Genomic DNA, 21042 nt, shown 5'->3' on the forward strand with positions numbered 1-21042 from the left:
TCATATGCCAAAGTCCACCCCCCCGCCTTTTTCAGCCCCCCGCGCCCTTGCTGTGCAGCGCACGGACTACAGCTCCCATCAGCCCCCGCGCGTCCCCGCTGCACGGAGGCGGCCCTGCGCTCGCGAGGCACGCTGGGAGTTGGAGTCTCCCTGGGAGGAGAGGCGGCGTGGCGAGCTCTGCCATCTGATTGGCTGGAAAACGGGTAGGGCGGGTGCAAAGCGGCGCGCCGTCGCTAAGCCAATGGCGATGAAATACATGTGAGTGACGAGGCGCTCGGCCAATGGAAAGAGGATGGGCGGGCGGGCGGGAGAAGGCGCGCGGGTTCGCGAGGCGCGGGAGCGTTGGTGGCGGAGGCGGCGCTGAGGTGAGGGAGCGCGGCCGGGCCGGGGGCCGGGGGCTGCTCGGATGCGTGTGGGGGGCGGGGGATGAGAGTTTGGTGCCGTGTCGAGGCGCGGGGCTTGCGTTAAGAGGGACGGAGGGGTGCGGGTGTCAGGGCCTGGTGCGGTTCTGAGGCGCCTGTGGGGGGGGGGGAGTCGCTGGGCCCAGGGCCTGGCGTGGTCTTGGGGGGTGTGTGGTGTGAGGGCTGCGGGGCCCCGGACTGGGGAGGTTGGTGCTGAGGTGCACCGGGCCCCACGTAGCGGTGCAGGTGGGGTGGGGGACCGGGGTGATGCGGGGGCAGCGTGGGGCCAGGCCCTGGTGCCGGGGGAGGTGTGGGGAGGGGGCTTCTGGGCGGGTGTGGGGCGCTTTGGTTAGGTCCTGGGGGGTGGGAGAGGTGTGGGGTGCTGGGGTAAGGGGCTGGTGCCCCGGTAGGGTGCAGGGTGCCTGTGGGGTGCTAGGATGAAGGTCTGATGCAATACTGAGGTGCGGGGCCTCTGAGCCGAGGGGCTGGCCGGGAACTGGACGACGAACGTTTTGGGAAGGGGTGTGGGTGGCTGGGGCCGGCGGTGGAGAGCTGCTCTGCAGGAAGCTGTCTGTGGGATCCTCAGGTTCACAGTGCAAGTTACAAGGATTGCTCCCCCCCACACGCGCACCTTGACTTTCCTGCCAACAGCGTGTCCTTGTCTTATCTTCTTCCTTTCATCTGCACCTGATGCCTTATTTCCCAGGTACCTGCAGGCTTGTTATCGTTGCCCTGTGCTTCTAGGGCATTGCCTGCCCTCTCTTGAAGTTCCCCTCTGCCAGCACTGCTCTGCGCGGAGGTTGTACGACTCCTGCTGCAGCTACGCAGCTGCTGGCTCGATCCTCTGCCACCGCTTGTGTCCTTGGTGTTCCTGGGCTTGACAACAGGTTGTCGTGTCTGGGCTGTCATCAGCCACTGCTTCCCCAAAACAGCAACGTGCTAACGCGGGCCGGTTAGGAGGAACTTCCCCCTACTGGCAGATTATTGAATAAATTATTCTTTGTGGTGTTCTAGCAGTTTACGAATATTCATTATCAGTTCTCTGGGATACAGGATATTTGTTTACTCTGGAGTTTTCAGTTGTGAAACGCCGCGTAACACAAAAGTGAATGTTGTACCATAACTACCTCAAACTGGAAGAGATGGAACAAACAGTGTCGAGTGTTAAACTGGCTTAAATGGCTTCTGTGTTAATGAAGGCTAAAAGAGCGTGGTTTATGGTATTTGGCAAGAAGGGAGCTGGGAGAGAAACTCTAAAAGTCTGTTGGGTAAAGAGCTGTCTCGGCTGGAAGGTAAATGCCCATGTGAAATCCTCGCGGGAACAAACTGACCATGAATATAGGCAGGAGCAAGCAGATGTCTAGGAACCACGTTGGTGAGGTCTGGAATGAGCTTTGCGAGAGGAATGTGAGAGGCGGAAAGTAAAACTTGTTTCCGAATTGTCTGACTCCATTTTAGAAAGGGGACTTTAGGATGCATTTGTCCATGATGACAGAATTGGACTTGACCTGGAAGATCCTTTCTGTGTGCCCTTGTTTTACGGCTTATGCTCAACTGAAACACAGCCCTGTGTTGTTGTAGTCTCTGTCATGCCTGATCTGCTTCTATTTGGTGTTTTCTCCCCAGTCCTCCACCTTCTCTTCCTTCTTTACGTAGTTGTTTTTTGGGTTTTTTTTTTTGTTGTTGTTGTTTTTTTTTAACTGGAAATCTATTTCAGGCTATTAAAAATGTGTTCTTGTAGGCGCTCTGGTGAAGACATGGCAGCTGTTACTCCACAGAAAAGGAGCCGTAGTTCTACTGATAACGATGGGTATGTTACCTTTTCATAGATGCTTTTCTAGAAAAAAAAAAAAACAAAAAACTTAATTGCTGCACATAGAATAAAATAGATGTTTAAAATCCTTGAGAGCTTTCAATGTAAAGTGGAAAAAATATTGAGATGGTTCCGAGACGCAGTTAGCATCACCCCATGTTTGTTATTCAGTGACTTAGAACGTTTTTATATTGTACTGAGCATCTTGAGAGATTTCATCTAATGTGTAGGGAAACTGAAGCCAAGAATGATCTTCAATCTAGAGCACAGCACAGAATTAGAACTGAGAAAAGCCATTACGTTGAGCTGATACGCTGCAGGCCCGCATTACTAGGTTGCATCAGGGCTTTTCTTTTTTCTTTTTTAATTTTATTAAAGAAAGGTATGTTTTTTTGGCAGTCACCTCTGTCAAGTGTGTATCCCTGTGCATGACATTCACGCGCAGACCTGGCCCTGAGTAGAATCATAGAATCATTAAGGTTGGAAAAGACCTCTAAGATCATCGAGTCCAACCGTCAACCCAACACCACCATGCCCACTAAACCATGTCCCTAAGCGCCTCATCTACACGTCTTTTAAATACCTCCAGGGATGGGGACTCCACCCCTTCCCTGGGCAGCCTGGTCCAATGTTTCACCACTCTTTCAGTAAAGACATTTTTCCTCACATCCAATCTAAACCTCCCCTGCCGCAACTTGAGGCCGTTTCCTCTCGTCCTGTCGCTTGTTCCTTGGGAGAAGAGACCGACCCCCACCTCGCTACAACCTCCTTTCAGGTGGTTGTAGAGAGCGATGAGGTCTCCCCTCAGCCTCCTCTTCTCCAGGCTGAACAACCCCAGTTCCCTCAGCCGCTCCTCATCAGACTTGTTCTCCAGACCCCTCACCAGCCTCGTTGCCTTTCTCTGGACACGCTCCAGCACCTCAACGTCCTTCTTGTCGTGAGGGGCCCAAAACTGAACACAGTGTTTGAGGTGCGGCCTCACCAGGGCCGAGTACAGGGGCACGATCACTTCCCTGCTCCTGCTGGCCACACTATTTCTGATACAGGCCAGGATGCCATTGGCCTTCTTGGCCGCCTGGGCACACTGCCGGCTCATGTTCAGCCGGCTGTTGACCAGCACCCCCAGGTCCTTTTCCGACAGGCAGCTTTCCAGCCCCTCTTCCCCAAGCCTGTAGCGCTGCATGGGGTTGTTGTGGCCGAAATGCAGGACCCGGCACTTGGCCTTGTTGAACCTCATAGAGTTGGCCTGGGCCCATCGATCCAGCCTGTCCAGGTCCCTCTGCAGAGCCTTCCTACCCTCGAGCAGATCAACACTCCCACCCAACTTGGTGTCATCTGCAAACTGACTGAGGGTGCACTCAATCCCCTCATCCAGATCATCGATAAAGATATTGAACAAGACCGGCCCCAAAACTGAGCCCTGGGGAACACCGCTCGTGACTGGCCGCCAACTGGATGTAACTCCATTCACCACAGCTTCCTACTTGAGTAGGTCATAAAACCAGTGGAAACCTAAAAACTGATTGTTTAGAAACGTAAGATATAAAACCCCTGACATTTGCATTTCTTTGTGGTAAAGCCTCAGTCTTTCCCGTTTGGAAAGACTTTGACGTACAGTACAGAAACACTGAGGCCTGCGCAAATTAGCTGAATAGTCTTATAGTGTTAATAGAAAAATAGTTTTTGTTATGTATACCTAAAAACTTATAGACACACCCCACCCCCCCCAAAATCTAGTGGAGGAGAAACCACTGGCCATGAACAAAAAGCTGAGCTTTAAATCCAAAAGAATAGCTTGTTTCTCATTCTTCGTAACTCTACCAGCTGAACAGATTTTTCTCGTGCTTGTCCTGTACTTCCCCCACAAAAATATTTCTGGGGTGGGGGGGAGACCAAGAGTGAGGTTGGATTTCTGAATTGGAAGGACAAATTCCTGAGATAGGGTGTAAATACTCGCTGAGGAAACGCCTCGCTGTGGTGTGCGCCAAATACGTTACAACCAGGAACAGCTGAACGTGTCCATTATATAGATGTATTTTCGCCTTTTGGGCAGTAGGTTCAGAAGCTATTAGTGATTTACTGATGAGGTTTTAGATTCCGAAACAGCTGTCAGAGTGAGATTTCAGTGCGTGCCCTTCAGAAACTGCTGTAAAATATTGTGAGATCCCCCCCCCAGCTTTATCAGTCTTGCATACGGGGGTGGGGGATGCACAGGCTTTTTCAGAGTCACAAATCCGAGTTGACCTGAAACAAATCAAATGCGGGGTTTTTTTTTTTTTTTCCCTCCTTAATCATGAATAGCGCTGATCCTGTCAGCAGCCTTCCAGAAAGTAGAATGGCTGTTGTTCCCCGGTGCTTTAACAAGTTCAGGCAGGCAAATAGATTTGCTGTTTAAAAAAAAAAAAAAAAAATGTGAAGAATGGCGAGACAGTCTTAGGCCTTTTGATATTTGTATATTATGTTTTGGTATTTGATATTTGTATTTGCTCCAGGGCATATACCAGTACAGGCAACTAGGCTGAGTGAAAATTAAGTGTTATTTAAGTAAAACAATAACTGAAAAGCTTTCAGTAGTGTGTATGTGATGTTTTGCTCCATAATTATTTTTACAGTTCATTCCTAGCCTTTGAGACTCCTGTGAAAAAAACGATGATAGGCTTTGCTGAAGGTCTGTCTCCACTCAAGAAATCGAGAAATAGTTGGTTTGCTTCTCAAATAAAATGGTCATCGAGCTCCAGCGATGAGGTGAAAGAAAACGAGGCTGTCCTGGTGAAGCCGGCGCTGTTGAGGAGGCTGGATATTTCACCCCTTCAGGCAGCCGGTGTTCCCACAGCTGCGCAGAGGGAGTTCTCCAGGAAATCATCCCCAAAGACCGCTTCCTCGTACAAGCCCCTTGTGCCTGTGGTGTCTTTTTATAGCAAGGAAAAGCGATACCTTACTCCTCTTGAGAGGAAACAACTGAACGAGAACCACTGTCTGGGTGAGAGGAACAGGGATGAAAATCTCCCAGCTGCCAGGAGGACTGAGAAGACGAACGTGAACTTGAGCAGGAATGCAAGCTCAAAGCCAACCAAGCACCCAACCAGCTCCAAGCACGGCAAAACTGTCCCCAAAACGCTTAAGAAGGCAAAGGGAGAGATACCAGCGGGAAAACCCGGCGTGGAGAAAGAGAATGTAAATTGCCTAATTAAAAAGAAGATGGATTCACCTTTCAGAGTCCTAAGCATGACAGTTAAACCAGCCCTGAAACTCCAGCTGGGAGCAGCGTTCTTTTCTGCCAGGAAGAAATCGCACTCTAAAAAACCCGTCGTAGACGCTAAGTCTCTCCAGGGTCTCCCCGCATCTCTGCAAGAAAACGATCAGCCCGGACCACCGACAACTACAGAGTCTAATTCAGCTGATAGAAACAAAAATCTTGAGGCGGGTGGCGTATTGAGGAGTATTTCCGTGCCTCAGAAGAAGGAAAATGAAAACAGGGAGGACTTTACAAGCTGTAAAGTCTCTCTCTCTCAAGAGAGAGATCCGGCACGTGAAGGAAGAACGTCTCCGCAGAAAAGTGGAAGCGTCTCCGGTCCGCTTTGTACTTCCAGGTCTGCATCCGCAGGGGACAGCGATGCAGAGAACGTGGTAAGTAGAGGTGCCACCAGGACCTGTGGAGGTGTTCAGGTGACCCGCATGGAGCTCGCTGAGGAAGGTGGAAGTAACACACGTGCCAGTTAGTTTGGACATAGGGTGTTTAATATTTAGATATATTAGTGGATTTTGCCTAGAAAGACTTTTACGGGTTTATTCCTGCCTTATGAAGGCATAAAACTGTGGTAAGCTTTCAGGAAGTTCCTGTCAGCATCCCTGTCTGTCGCTAGCTCTCAGCTGCAGTGAAATAATCAATTTATGATGGCCGAAAGGAAAGCTTTCTGCACGGTTTTTCCGAAAGACAATTTGTATCTCTCTTTCTGTGTGTGTGATGAAGGGCAAAGCTGAAAAAGAAGTTTTTAATTGACTTTTTTTTTCCTTTCTTCTGTTTTAATAAATGTAACAAATGCCAAGTCTGACCTTGCTGAGTTTTGTGGGAGGTCGTGAGCCCGCACCCTGGGCGTTCTCCATAGATAATGTGTCTCTCTGCAAAACGTTGCCTGCTCAAAGCTGGAGGAAGGAGGCGCTTCTCAAGAGTTCTGCTGCTGTGCTCCTTGAAGCCTTTCTTGTTTCTCCCCAGCCGTGCGCTTCTCAGCCAGTGAAGGAGTTGGACAGAGAAAGCAAAATTGTTTCTAGAGCGTCTTTATTTAGAGATTTCTTGCAGGTCACAAGATCTTGCTTGCCGGTACGGCCTGCGCTGTAACTCAAGCGGCGCTAGCAGGCTTTGGTCTGGCCTGGGCTTATCTTTTTGGTGATTATTTTCTCAGCAGGAGCTATGTGCCCTAGTTCTGCAGCTCCCTTCTCCAAGGAAGCGAGACTGAGCCCCGGTTTCTCATGCTTCAACAAACCAACAATGAGTTTTCTGAGCTGGGCTGTGTTTGAAGAACTGTAACCTTTTTGTATATCACTGAAGAGGTATAAGCAATTTTTATCTGATGCTACCTTAGCAGTCAATACTCCTGGTGATAGAAAAGTGGTTTTGGGTTGTTTTGGTTTTTTTTTAACGTGCATTTGATTCTTGTGCAAATATGTTTAGCAGTGCTGGAATGGTTAAACTTTGTGATGAGTCTCACTTATTCCCGACCCGTTAATGCCTGCCAGACCTCACTTTTAATTTTATGATTTGTTAGAGAATTCTTTAGCTTGGGATGTGGATTTTGCTTTCTAACGCAGTGCTTAGGTGTGAAAGGTAAGGGTGGCAATGGAATGAGTGCAGCAGTAAAATACAAATTTGGAACAGGTTTGCAAACTGTTTCATTACACTTAATGTCATATTTTGCTGTTGCATTCTGGCATCTAAAATGTAGGAAAGTAGGAAAAGCCACTGGAATACTGTCGTGGTATTTTATACTGGGCATTGAAAGGAAGCGGTGAACAAGATGGGAAGCTGTTTTTATAGGGCTAATGTGTTTTATATTCCTGTGTGGGTTCAATAAAGGACAGTTTATTGCCTCCTTCGTTCACCTCCTCTGTTTTAGCTTCTCTCTCACATGCCTGACTTGATTGTCAATACGTTTTTACAATGCAGCATTAATAAAACACAAATGTTAGCTTGTGCAATCTCATCTTGCATGTGCAGTAAGAAAAAATACAACCTGAAAGCATTTGATTCTGCTGTGATGGCAATTTTTTGGGTTGGCAAACTATTTCTCAGAGGTTAACCAGAAGCACGGAATGTTTGAAAAGGGAACTTAGCGGCTTTGTTACTGCGAACTGAATAGAGGCCAAGGCTGGGCCTTCATCTAGCCTCAGATTCTGCTAGAGCCGGTTGCCGTACCCGATGGCTGTCTAGGGTTCCTGATGAGATGGGGAAACAATACACTGTCACAGACAAAAAGAGCAGAGTTCAAGGCAAACGTCAGTTTGGCGAACTTTCATTTTTACAGAACATTTGCGAGAGGCTTCCAAAAGCTGTGCAAGTGCATAGCTGTAGACAGAGAATGAAAGCAGAGTCCCAGAAATGCTAAGGTGAAGAAACGATACAAACCTCTACAGTTAAGATTTACTTAAAAACAAAAGAACACCCCCCCCCCCCCCCCCCATCCCGCACTAAAACAAAAGCAGGGGCATAAGTAGACGTTAAGGTGTGGGGAATCAGAAAACATGCTAATTGTTTGTCAACAACTTGGTCTTGCAGTAGTCAAAGGCAGGTAGATGAGAAATGTCCATGGCACTCCTTAAGGCGGCGAGTAACCTGCAGGAAGTGAATTTTTCCTCAGTGCTGGGGTGCAACATTTTCAGCAACGTTTTCAAATTCAGCATTCGGGTGTAACTTGAATTACGGTGAGACGGGTAGTCTGCTAAGATGGCGTTTTGTTATTGGAAAATATGGCCGTTAGTAACGCTTTGTAATGTCAATTAACGCTCATTGTGAAGGTCACTTGACCTGCATGTGATTCTGTAGCTGCTGTCTGAGAACTTAATCAACTGGAGAGTTTTCTTTTTGCCCTAAAATAAAAATTTGTCTTAATTTATAGGATGTTGATGAAATCAGTTCTTCTACAACCTGTGAGTCTGATGATTGTGTTATTCCTTCAAGCCAATCTCAGCGTAAGGTGAATAAGCGAGGTAAGTTGGATTAGACATATCTTGGTCTATGACCTTTGCTGCTGTGGGAAAATGAGGCGGAAGAGACTTTGAAGATCTCTTAGGTTACCCACTTTGCCCCAGTGGGATTGCCTCTGCTGAATTCCCATCTTCTCCTATCATTCAGTGTTTTAATGAGCTGGACAGTAATGAGGGAGATTCTTGCTGTCTCCCTGACAAATCTGTGTTCATGTTAAGCAGTGTGTAAATTGTTCTTGTCCTGATGTCTGACCTGTCTTTCCTCTTTGCTTCACTGCGTAGCCCATTCCCAGTAAGCTTTGGGAAATCGCTGTCTTTGAATCCTATTATTAGGTCTTTCCCCATTCTTTTCTCCCTGGACTGTTACCCCGATTCTTTCCGCTTTCCTTCTTAAAATCTTGATTTTTAGGCATCTGGCTTTTTCATTTCCACAGGAATCTTTGTGAGATGCCTTTGGTTTGAGGCAGACGATGACCCAAGTGTTTTACACGCAGCCGCTGCCCAGAGGGTTGATCCCGATCTCTTATTTTGCCCCTGCTTGTTGCTAAGTGTAGTGGTTCCCCTTAGCCTTATTTCAGTCTGTTTGTTTCCGACCGTTTTCAATGCGAGACTGCTTTTTAAATTAAACACTTAAATGCCCCTATGTGCTAGCTATTAGCTACAAAGTTATAAGCATATATTATTGTTTGCTCCTGATGGTCACCGAGGAAACTCCGCTCTATACTCTTTGTTTTGGCAGTGAATTACTAACAGTAATTATTTGAGTATCATTTTTTTTTTTCCCTTAGTCAGCTTTGCCCCTTTTCTTATGGTTGGTTCACAGAGATCATATTTCCCTACTAACGCAAGGGAATTTTCGGGAGTTAATATATTCATTTTAAGACATTTATTATTTTTCCTCTTGGGAATAACAAGTGATAATAAAAGGAAAATATGTTGCTTAAATATTATTTTATTAAGGCAAAGTAATGTGTTGGCCTCTACCTACTGCCTCATCTTCCAATTATGCAATAGCATGTGCCAGTATGTTTGCAGAAGTTGAGGTCATGTTATTTTATCCTAATCTCCTGGTTTCTCCCTTTTTCCCTTTTAAAAATAGGCAGCGTTTGCTATTCTAGCCTCAGCAGCCCTGGGTTAATTCAGTCCTTGCTAGTCTGAAAAGGTCTGGTTTATCTGAGTTCTCCTTACATCTTTCCCCAGCTGTGGAAGTTCCTATCTCCTTTGTGTCTTAGTTGTGCTAACGATCTCATCACAACCAATTCTTTTATTGATGACTGAAATAAAAATGCACTAAATGTTTTGTCCTCGTTTGTCATCTGGTTTTAGTGTTTCCTCCCCTTTCGGTAGCTGAAACTCCTGGGTTTTCCCCTTGCTGTTACAGGATGCTTTCCTGGTACCGTGGCCTTCCCAGGTAGAGCTCATTTTGCAATTTGGCGTTTCTGCTTTCAGTCCTTCACGTCGCTGCTCTGCTTCCCCGTGGTTTCTATTCCCATTGTGATTCCTTGAGTTTCCAGTGAAAGTCATGATTTAGCCGCGTTTGTCTCCTGCTCCACTTCTTTCTGCCACATCTGGTCTTAATCTGTTTCTTGAAAGAAAATGGCCAGCACTCCTGAGCCCCCCCCCGCCCCCCCCCCCCGGCCCGTTTACTCTTGCTTCACATGGGAACTTACTTATCCGCTTTTGGAACTTAGCGAAATCTGGTTCCTTGAAGGTCACCCTTTCTCTGCTATGCCTCCTCTTCGTGCTCTGAGGAGCGGCATGCCCTGTGCTGCCGGCCACTTTTCTTTCTCCCATCTCCAGCTCTGTAGAAAAGACTCCTGTTACTGTGTTTTCCACCTGTTTATAAAGCTGTTGCCATCGCGTTCCCAAAGATTGCCTGACATTATTTGCCTGCTGGGGCCTTTCCCAAGAAGTGTCTTGGCCCTCGAAGATCCTGCATTTCTAGGAAGCCGTAGGCTTATTATTGTTTATTCGTGTCTTCTTCATGACTCCTCACAATCTTTTCCACTACTGATATTAACAAGAGACTTTTTTATTGTGTCCTATTTCCTAGAAACAACTGGTTCATCTTCACGGTATGTTTTTTTGGAGGCTTTTAGGGCCATTTTTCTGCTTACGTGCTTTGCTATGTTTCTGTAATTCCTAAGAAGTCTCTGTCTATTTGTGAATGCAGTCAAAATATGAGAGCATAAAGCAGTCTAGTACCTAAACTGTTTACGCTTGAGGGAAAATATATTCCTAACTAGTAATTGGCTTGGTTTTACTTACCAAAGTCTTTGTTAAGTTATCCTAGAACTTGCAGCTTGTGTGTTGTAACCTAGTCCTGAGCCTGTCGCTTCCCAGCTTCTCTAGGATGAAAAAGGTAGAGGTTCAGGCTGCCTTAGCCAAAATAATGGAAAACGGAGAACCCCCTGCTTGACTAACACTCGTAATTAATTAATAGCCAAGGAAACACTAAACTACTGCAGCAGAAATTTCTGCTTGATGTAATTCTTCGTAATTCCAGTGTGAGGAGGGAAAGCACCAGGTAGCCTGATCGGTGTCACTTAAGTGGATTGAAGGTAATTATGGCTGGATACCACTCATGGACATAACTTTTATATCCTGCAGCATCAACAGCTTCCCGGTACTCCTATAAGGTCTTGTCTGTAGCGTTCAGTTTCAGCGCTGTGAAGTCTCACTGATGTTTGAGTTTCTGTTTCCATGTGTTGACGTGTTCTGCAACTAAAAAGGATTCTAAAGCACAATAACTTCACTCATCTTTTCCAGCATCTCCTTCAAATGCTGTTGTCTACCCCATATTCAGTGCACCCCCCACCAGCAAGAAAAGGTAGGCTAATCTTTGCTAAGTCTCTCCAAGAATGATCAGAAGTGTCATATCTGCAGAATCATTATTATTATTTAAGAAAAAAATTATACTAATTCTAAAAACAATAGCTTAGCTTTCTCCCAGTCCTTGTGAGGTTTGGGAGTCTGGGGTTTTTATTGGGTTGGCTTTTTTTTTTCTCCTTTAAAGGGAAGATGAAAGATGAAAGCTGTGTTGGTTTAGGGGGATACTAGCCCGTGAATAAGGAAATACACATTTGCTTACTGTCTGTAGTACATTTTTACTTGTGAATTTGTGCGTATTATTGAGCTGATTTATTTTTTTAACAATAGTTTTCTCTTAGCTGTTGCTAATGATAAAATCTTTAGAACAAGGGGGGCTGTTTCAGGATATATTCATCACCAAGAATGGCACAGCCTTGGTGGTGTTTGAGCCGTGTAGAGGGGGTTTTATTTATTTGTACTACTGTTGTCTGTCTGTCCTCTGTCTCCGTCCCTGGAGCGTCCCTAATGAGCAGTAACTCGCAGTCTTTATGTACTGGCCGTTCATCAGGGACCTGCACCTCCCATCGGCCAGAGACCCTCAACAGCAGTAGCTACGAATTTGAGTTGGTACCAGAGTTGTCAAAACGAGTTGTCTTTACTCAGTTTGGCAGGTGTGGTGGCAGAGTGTAACGTTGCTGGCCGTACAATGAGCCAGGAGGCATTGCTGTCCCTCCCTAGAATCTAATCAGTGGTGCGGCTTTCTGTATATGCCTTCTACACGGCAGCGATGCCTCTGGCGTGGGCATTCTTGCCACGTTTGAAGCACTTCTGTGTTGCAAGCAACCTTTTGAGTTAAGTTTTGTGTACATCAGCTGCAGCGTGTGAAAATTCGACTCTACGTTTAACTGGGCCAGTTAAACTGCGGGTCCCTCGTTGAGTAACGCTGGAAAGGCTGACGGGGCAGGTCAGTAACTCTGCTCAGGCCAGTCTGTGGCTCTTGCGGGAGCTGGCAGCTTCTCTGTCTCTGTCACACTCAACCTCCTTTACCAGTTAAGCCCACAGCATTAACTTTTAAACGGTTGAAATGACTCACTCTTTGGGAAGGCACGGGCTTATTGAAGTTGTACGGAGCTAAAGATTTCAGAAGGCTTGTTTACCTGCCTTGTGCTGGGGTTGTAGAATCCCCGTGTTCTTTAAATGTAGTGTCAAACCCGTCTCTCTCTGCCATCGGGTTCGTTGCTTTTCCGTAGTAACTCTTCCCGTGATACGCTCTTGTAGCCGTCCCAGTGCTGTGGCTAACGTTGACCAACGTTAGCGCTCTGGGAAGTATCTGTGTGCTATACAGAAATCACTTAAAATGCAAAGATCCGTAACTGCACTGGTCAGGTGCATTTTGTGTTGCCTTTTTTTTTTTTTTTAACCTGAGAAATTTTAGTACAGCAGCACTAGGTAGCAGCACGCTCGGAAGTTCTGCCTTTTGATGCAGGTGCTGCAGGCAGGACAAAAGTTGTAATAAAAAGGGGTGAAAAAGAATTAACAGAAGCACCTGCTTCTCTTCCACTTTCCCGTGCTCACCTGAGCGGGTATTTCCTAAGTGTGCTGGGCGATGTTTGATATTTAGTGCGTTGGAAATGAAGCACAAGCATGTGAGGTTTGCTTTTTGATTCTGCAAAAAGCACGATACCGTTAAATTACTTGCAGGCACTGGGACTGTTTACTCGTAAGGTGTAATTGTGCTACCTGGTGTCTGTGCTTCTGATTAGCTTATTTCTTCAATTAATTTGCTGCCGTACTTGTAGGCCTCTAGTGGGAAAAGACTTGTTTTCCCACGCAAGAACCAGAGCTACTAATCCCTCTCCCATATTGAATCAACTTCTTGATACATTTTTTTTAACAGTAAAAGCATTCTGAGCTGAGTTTGTTGTGACCATAAAAAACCCACTTAAAGTTGCTCCTAAAAGAGCCAAAATAAACCTTCCAAGACTTGTCGCGCTACTGTCGTCCTCTGCCACAGAAGTGTTGAAAGAGAAATCTGATTGCAATGTTTGCTTTGCTTCCTCATGTGGCTTTTCAAATACCTTCCGCGGTGCAAGTGGAACCCTGGAATATGTGGAAATCCTGGTGTTTGTGATTAGCTGAAAATCAGTCTTGGATTTGCAGTTGTCTCTTGGGAAGCTGATGAGCACAAGCTTTTCCTACATGAAGTTTCTGCTTTGGAAATTCTTCTTAGTATCCAAATCTATAAAATTGTTTGGTGTATCTCTAAATTAATTCCATGTTAAGGTTCACTGCACAATAGTTACAATTTCCCACTTTAAGATTGCTTAAGAAATGCCACCTTACATACGGAAGCCTAAAGGTAGGCTAGAAAAACTGTGCAATTATTAACACCCCTAACAATGTGCTTCCCTGTAGCTGAAGCCCATGTTGTAAACTTAAAAATTCATGTAAAGCCTCCATGTCTGGATCTGAATGTGAAAAATTCCTCTTGGCCTTGCTTCATTCTGCTCCCCTCTTTGGGAAGCCGTCCCTGATAGATGGCAGAGGAGAGCTTAGCCCCAGCACCGAGGGTTTTTCCCTGAGATGCTGCCGATCCCCTGGTCTAACGGTGGTGTTGGCGTGAGGGGCCGGGACTTGTGGTGGTGAAACAGCAACTGAGCGGGGAGGCGGTCTTGGGACCCCGGGGTAGACAGAGTGTGGGCTTGAGACCAAGCTGTGGTGGGTCTCGGCCAAAACCTTGTCACAAGTTCTTGTACACCTTGATCAAAACCCAGATGAAATGCTTTGTAGGTTACTGGAGTTCAATTTTTCACTTTCTTCCTTTTTTTTCCGCACCCCCCCTCCTTGAGGGGAGAGTGGTGCTGATGTGGTGTGCGCTTTATAGTCAGCGTTGCTCACAAAACGGGAACACTTGAAGCTTTGTAAGATGACTTCGGATGCTGCTGCTTCCCCTGCTGAGTCTGGCAGGGTAGGAGTTTTATCCTTGCCTCCTGTCACACTGTCCAGAAGTCTGGCACGGATCCCTGAGCTGCCCAGACCAAGCTGTGGTACTGGGGGTTGCAGTGTGGTCACGCAGCAGGGCACGTGCTCCCTCTGCCAGCTGTGCTGACGGTCCCAGGTATTCATAGCCACATCTCCCTGTGCTCATCTCCCTGAGCCCTTCGATCCGCTGGGGACTTCGCAAACCCACAGGGCTCCTCAACCCTTCCAAGGGTAGACGTGTTTTAAGTGTGTAATTTTAGGCACGAGTTAAACAAGTCGGGAGGATGTCTGTGGGACTGTTTAGGCGAGACTTTGGGGTTTCTGGGTCCCAGTTAGACTCGGGTGCCAGATTGCCGGAGCTGAGCAGCTTGCTGCCGCAAGACTCTGAGCCTGCGCAAGAGCATTTTGGATGTCTCGATGCACGTAAGCAGCGGTTTGAGGAAGGAGCTGCTGGACTTGGGCACCTATTTCTTCACCCGCAGCTTCCATGCTTCACGGACCTGGCCCTCTGCTTCTCAGTTGGTTGTGTATCCCTTTGACTGTTCAAGGAGCTGCTGAATTTCCAATGTCCTGGAAATAGGATGGCTGTGGAAGTTGGAGAGGTGCTTGATCAGGAGTTTTTTAACTTCTGATGCGATTGTGGCTCTTCCTAGAGCCTCTCGCCTTCCCTCCCTCCCCCCGAGGAGCTGGCACCACAACTGTCACAAGCTTTGCTGTACCTGGCTTAGTTTGGGGTGTTCTGTAATAAGAGTCACTACCCTGCCCTTGTACCCGACACGTAATGTTAATTTTCGTCTGCAGTGACTGATTTTCATCTCTCTGAAATGATTTTCAGGACACAGGCTGCGCTGGATGAACTGACTTCTCCGTTTGGGTCCAGCCCACCTGCAAAAACATCTCACACCTCGCAGAAGGCGAAAAAGCTCTGCAAGCGCTCCAGAGATCAGATGATCATTGTAAGGTTCCCCTCGGGGCGGCTTGGTGGTGAGGAAGCAAGAAATATGTCTTGAGGCTAACTGATCAACCCCCCAAAAAATACAAATCAACCCCTAAAGGCAAAAAATCAACCCCTAAAGGCAAAAAATCAACCCCTAAAGGCAAAAAGTCAAACCCTAAAGGTAAAAAATCAAACTCTAAAAGGCAAAATTACCCCGGGGAGGAGGGAAGGCACAGGGCAGGGCTCTGCCCGCCGGCCCCGCTCACAGCCTGGAGATGTGAGCATAATGTCCTAATTCGATAATTATCCTAATTTCCTTACGTGTAAACCTCAAACCAACCACGCTGTGACGACAGTAACAGGGCAGTGAGTAACATACTTAGCACTAGACTAGGACAGGGTAGTAGCTAGGAAATAGGTTGTTATGGTTTCCCTGGGACTAGCGCTTTATTATGTTCTAGAATTCAAGAGAGATTTATGGAACATAATATTTAAAAAAAAAAAAAAAAAAAAGCCCAAAAGGAAACTCGGCCAAGCCTGTATGGATGCTATAGGAGTGAAGCTGGCTGGATAATTTTCCTTTCCCACAGCTTTCTGGCCCACTGCGCGAGCGGAGTCAGCGCAGCACTGCAGCCCCAGCGGCGAACCTCAGCCAGGGCAGCCCGGGAGCAGGAATGTGCGACAGGGAGCTGAGCCCGAAGGGAGCTCGCTCTGTTAACGGGCGGGTGCCTCCTCGGTAGCTCCGTGTCTGCCTTCCTGCTGTTGCCCTTCAGTGTGGAGTACTGATCTCGGAGCAGGAGGAGGCCGAACGGCCTCGCTGAGGCTCGCGTGTCATGTAGCCATCACGCGTACGCGTTTCCAGAAAATACGCCCTCAGCGATGAGTAATTTTTTAGTAAACCATTTGTTCTCACTTGGTGACATGCAGACTTTTTCAGGCCCGTTTCCTGAGGGAGCAGGGCTTATGTGATCATTCTTGTCTGCTGATCTGCCCTTTCTAGGACCTTTTGGAGTCGTTCAGATGATTTCTGTTAAATTTTTGAGACCTCACAGATACAAATTTTTGAGTGTTTTGTAAACTGGTCCCCGTGGAAGGGAGAAACCCAGATGAGTGCCTGCGCTGAGAGGAAAGCAGCAGCATGTACTCAGCAGTCATCGCTACCCTGAACACGCCTGGCTGGTGAGCCACGAGCTCCAATCCTGCCTGGCCCGGCTCGGCTGGGTGTCTAACTGCTGGGCCCACGAGGGACAGACTGTGGGTGCTGTGACACAGGGGGGGAAGCCCGAACTGGGACGTGGGGAAGGGAAAGCAGCTGCTGCAGTAGCAGCCAGTGCAGGGAAATAAGATGAGTCTTTAAGAAACCAGGCTTCGCTTCCCCTCAGTACTCGGAGAGCAATCTGCTGTTTGCTTGCACAACTGGCATTCAGTTCCTTCTCTTCCCCTCCCTGTGTCTTGACAGATAAAAATGAGGTTATTTTTAGATAACTGATGAAAAGACTATATAGAGTTTTCCTTTGGGTTTTTTTTGTGGTGCTCTTACATTGTTTCCTCAGTGAGGATGCTGCTGATCTGTTTCAAGGCTTGTTCCAAATAATGCATTCATTGTGTTCCCTGGATAATTTCTGCTGTGTAGTTCCGAATATTCTGCAAATAAGCAAAAGCTTGTCCTCCTCTTCGCAAATTCAGATGAAAACAAATACTTGAATCTCTGATGATTGTTCCCAGAACCAATTCTCAACCTCATTCCTTAAAATGAACATGGTTTTGAACAGCTTCAGAGCGCTTAGCTGTCTCTGTTTCTCACTAGGATGCCGGTCAGAAGCATTTTGGTGCCATAGTTTGCAAGTCGTGCGGCATGATCTACACGGCCGCTAGCCCGGAGGATGAAGCCCAGCACATCCAGCACCACGAGAGGTTCCTCGAGGGACTCAGATATGTGGTAAGGCGATGGCTGCGCTCGCAGCTCAGCTGAAGAAGATGGGGCGGGGGGTGGGGGGGGGGGGGAGAAATGGTGCGCGATATCCAGGTACAGAGTCGAGGTAGCTGCAGGCAAATGTTTTGTCATCCAGAGGGGAGGTTAAAGTGTAAGTCAGGCAGTTCCAGCAAATGTCTGCCTTCATCAGTTTGATGAATGTGACTTGACTTTATTCCTGAAAGCTGAAGTGGTTCGGATTACAGCTTCATCTGCCAGTCTTCACTGAATCACTTCCTCTCTCGCTAGACCGCTAACTTGTTGTTTGTTTGGTTTTTTGTTTTTTTTTCCCCCCCCCTCTGTGGCAGGGTTGGAAGAAAGAACGGGTTGTGGCAGAGTTCTGGGATGGGAAAATTGTATTGATTCTTCCAAATGACCCAAAATATGCCGTCAAGAAGGTACATGTTTGTTTATTTTGGGGTTTATGTTGTAGATTAGCTTTCTGCTGGCTCAGCTCCCAGAACTACCTCAGTGTGTGATCATACGTCGCTTGCCAGTGCACGGGGCGAACAGGAGAGCTGAGTGGGGTTGTGGCAGCAACCCGGGTTGCTGTGGACACCCGCCCTGACACATCCGAACCCTGCTGTCTGCGCTGAAGCTCTTGTTCTTAAATGACCAACATAACCCGATCCTTTCCGTCCCAAGGACTGGGGTGAGAGGCAGGTGCGCTCTGCGAAAGGTGTAGGGGGATCAAGACACGAGTGAGAGCCTGTTCTTTAATGTTCTCTACACAGTTAGAGCCCGATCTTGTGTAAGCATAGGCTTATTTTGGAGAATGAGTCCCCTTTCTGGCAGGTTTCATGCCAGAGTCAAAGGATGTGCGTGTCGGTTCCTGACGCACCTCTCTCCGGTTTTGTTTTCTTAGGCAGAAGATGTGCGAGAAATTGTAGATAATGAATTGGGATTTAAGCAAGTTTCTTTAAGCTGCCCAGCCAAGACTAAAATGTACTTGTTTGTGTCCAACGAGAAGATGATTGTTGGGTGCTTGGTGGCTGAATCGATCAAGCAGGTATGTGTTACTAATTGCATGGGGAGGGGGTGAAATTGCAGGCTGGTGACTGGGGCTGTTTGCGTAAGCCTGTGTATCGGAAATCCTGGCTTAGCACAGGAGCGGGGAGAATAAAACTAAGGAAATAAAAAACAAACAAACAAAAAACCCACCCCCCCAAAAAAACCCCAACAACAACAACAAAAAAAAAGAAATTAAGGAAAAGCTTGTGCTTTTGTCAGGGTGAGATGCTGCTGGCAGGAGTTAGCTGAGTTTGCACGGCTGATACTGCAGCGAGCTTCCATCAGACCCTGGTTTGGGTGCTGGTTTCTGTGATGGTCTGCCCCGTAAGAGGCAGCAGGAGGCAAGGCTGGGAGCACGGGAAGGTCCGTGGCTCCGCGTCCCGTCGGGAAGGAGCAGTTTGATGCCTCTGCTCGTCCCTGCAGGCTTTCCGGGTGCTGTCTGAGCCGGGAACCGCGCCGTCCCCCGGCCAGGACGCCCTGCAGCACCACCGGGCTTGGCGCTGCTCCACCGAGCCGGAGCCCGCCGTCTGCGGCGTCAGCAGGATCTGGGTGTTCGGCCTGAGGCGCAGGAAGGGCATCGCCCGTCGCATGGTGGACGTGGTCAGGTAGGGAGCGGCGGGGAGCCGGGATCCCAGCTGGGGCTTGTCCTTGGGGAGGAAAAACGATGATTGCAGCAAAAAGTGTTTAGAAGGAACTTATGGACAGAGACAAATTTGCGTCATTAAGCAAGTCTGAAATCCCCACTTCGTAGTGGAAGGATATCAAGTGGACAGATATTCTGTGTATATCTAATATTTAAGTAATATTTAATTAAATATTTAATGATAGTGGTTAAACATTGGACCAGGCTGCCCAGGGAAGTGGTGGAGTCCCCATCCCTGGAGGTATTTAAAAGACGTGTAGATGAGGTGCTGAGGGACATGGTTTAGTGGGCATGGGGGTGTTGGGTCGATGGTTGGACTCGATGACCTTAGAGGTCTTTTCCAACCTTAATGATTCTATGATTTAAAGTCTGACGCGAGCGTGGGCCAAGCTGTTAACTGCTGGGTATAACTGCAACACGGAGCTAGAGGGACTGGATTTCCCAAGAGAAACTGTGCTGGTTGGGGGGAAAAATACCTTTTTTTTTTTTTTTTTTTTTTTTTAACTGGACAAGTTGACGGGCCCAAACACTTGAGTTGTTCCAGGCAGGAAATTCTGAGCTTTTCATGCTCGGTCCAAACTGGGAGGAAGACTTAAAAACTTCCCCTTGTCAGTTAGTATGGGCTGCCTTGAGGGGGAGCGTGGTAGTCCGTGAGCCTGTAGTAGCATGTATCTTCTTTATGTCGTATCTGCTCACTATATGTATATCAAATACAGACATATAAAGTGTATGAGTGCATACATATATATGTTTATGTATTTATAATCGTACGTGATTGTAGCTGGAGCTCAGTGTTAGGAAAATTCATCAGCCAGTGTCGGGTCTCCGCTTCCTCCTGTGGTTCGCGTTTGATGTGCTGCCTCCGTGGTGCCTTCCAAACCCGCTGGCTGCATGAGCCAGCTGGACCTGGGTGACCTGCGGGTGCCCACGAGAGTCCTGGCACTGCCGTGGTGGACTTCACTCAGGAACTGCTCTGAGATATTTAACGGAAACCTCTGGGTTTCCACCTAAAACTGTATTTGGGGGTTTTATGCCTGTATTCGGTCTTACGTTATCCTTCCCGCTAATTTTAAAATGCCTCCTGGTTCCTGATTATGCCAGAATCCAAGAGGGCAAACTGGCATCTCACAGCTCTCTTCTCCGCTTTGAAAGCAAAGCGACAGAAGATATAACAACAGCTCCCTGCAGAGGAGGGCTGGGGGGGGGGGGGAACTCCCCTGTGGTGTGTTTTGGGAGTCGGATGAAGCAGCCGGCTGGTTGCAGCGTGCCGATGGCTCCGCTCTCTCTTTCAGGAGCACCTTCATGTACGGCTGCTACCTGAGCACCGACGAAATCGCCTTCTCTGACCCGACGCCGGACGGCAAGTTGTTCGCAACGAAATACTGCCAAACCCTTAACTTCCTTGTTTACAATTTTATGTATAACAACTGATTCGACTTGATTACTACAAGTTGAGGTTCGTTTAAATCATCTAAAATAATTTGATGTTTAACACTTAAGCGTCGTTACCTGGCTAAACGCTGTTTTTCCTGCTGAGCCCTCGTTCTTCCTCCCCTTGCAAGTGAGCTGGGGGAGAATGTGTCACTTTGTGTACAGAGTTGTGTTATATTTTAGTCTATGCTGTGAAACCTTGCTTGGATTTCCGGTAGGTTTGTTTCTCCTGAAACTAAATTTTATTGCAAGTAACTTAATTTCTTTAAAAGGCTTAATTAATATAAAGGTGGCTGTTTTCTCCCTGAAGTAGGGTATGTAACTCTGAGCTCTGCAGTGCGCACGCTGTAAAGGGCAGGGTAGAAGCCTTAGTACAAGCAGTTGCTAAACTTATGCACAGAGCATGAGATGTCTCAAAACGAGACACGCGGCAGGATTTCCCCCGGTGTGTAAGACCGGGAACCATCGTGGTGTTATGCTGCAGGGGAAGCTGTCACGGGGATTGCCCGCTCAATAAAATGTGTGAACTGCTGCTGCTCGAGGTTGTTTCTGTGCACAGAAGAGATGTGGGAACGCTTCCAACGCTCTCCTAATTTGAGGAGTTCAGAGGAGGAGGCAGCAGTGGCTGAAACAGAAGCTGAGGGCTGCGTGGGGGAGCAGGACAAGCATGTGTTGTGCCCTCTTCGTCTCCAGCCAGCTGAGGGCAGGAATTTCCCCAACCGGCAGGGGTTTTGTTACTAAATCCCCAAGAAACTGTTGGTGTTTTTTTTTTTTTTTTTTCCTTGACCCTACACCCTTTTATACCACGGTACGATTCTGCGTAACAATCTGTTGTGTCAGGAA

At 47.5% G+C, this 21042-nt stretch overlaps 1 protein-coding gene across 1 annotated transcript; it reads left to right on the forward strand.

The window, feature by feature from the left end:
- Positions 1-281: 281 nt before the first annotated feature.
- Positions 282-20731, forward strand: ESCO2 (establishment of sister chromatid cohesion N-acetyltransferase 2). The gene is given in 12 exon segments (XM_076332497.1): positions 282-326; positions 328-365; positions 2143-2211; positions 4827-5841; positions 8325-8415; positions 11182-11242; positions 15041-15161; positions 16950-17081; positions 17423-17512; positions 17980-18123; positions 18549-18730; positions 20061-20731. Coding segments are annotated over 12 exon segments (2127 nt in total). The 3' UTR covers positions 20200-20731.
- Positions 20732-21042: the final 311 nt, after the last annotated feature.

Source organism: Aptenodytes patagonicus, chromosome 3 (genome assembly GCF_965638725.1).
Source record: "Aptenodytes patagonicus chromosome 3, bAptPat1.pri.cur, whole genome shotgun sequence".
Taxonomy (NCBI): domain Eukaryota; kingdom Metazoa; phylum Chordata; class Aves; order Sphenisciformes; family Spheniscidae; genus Aptenodytes; species Aptenodytes patagonicus.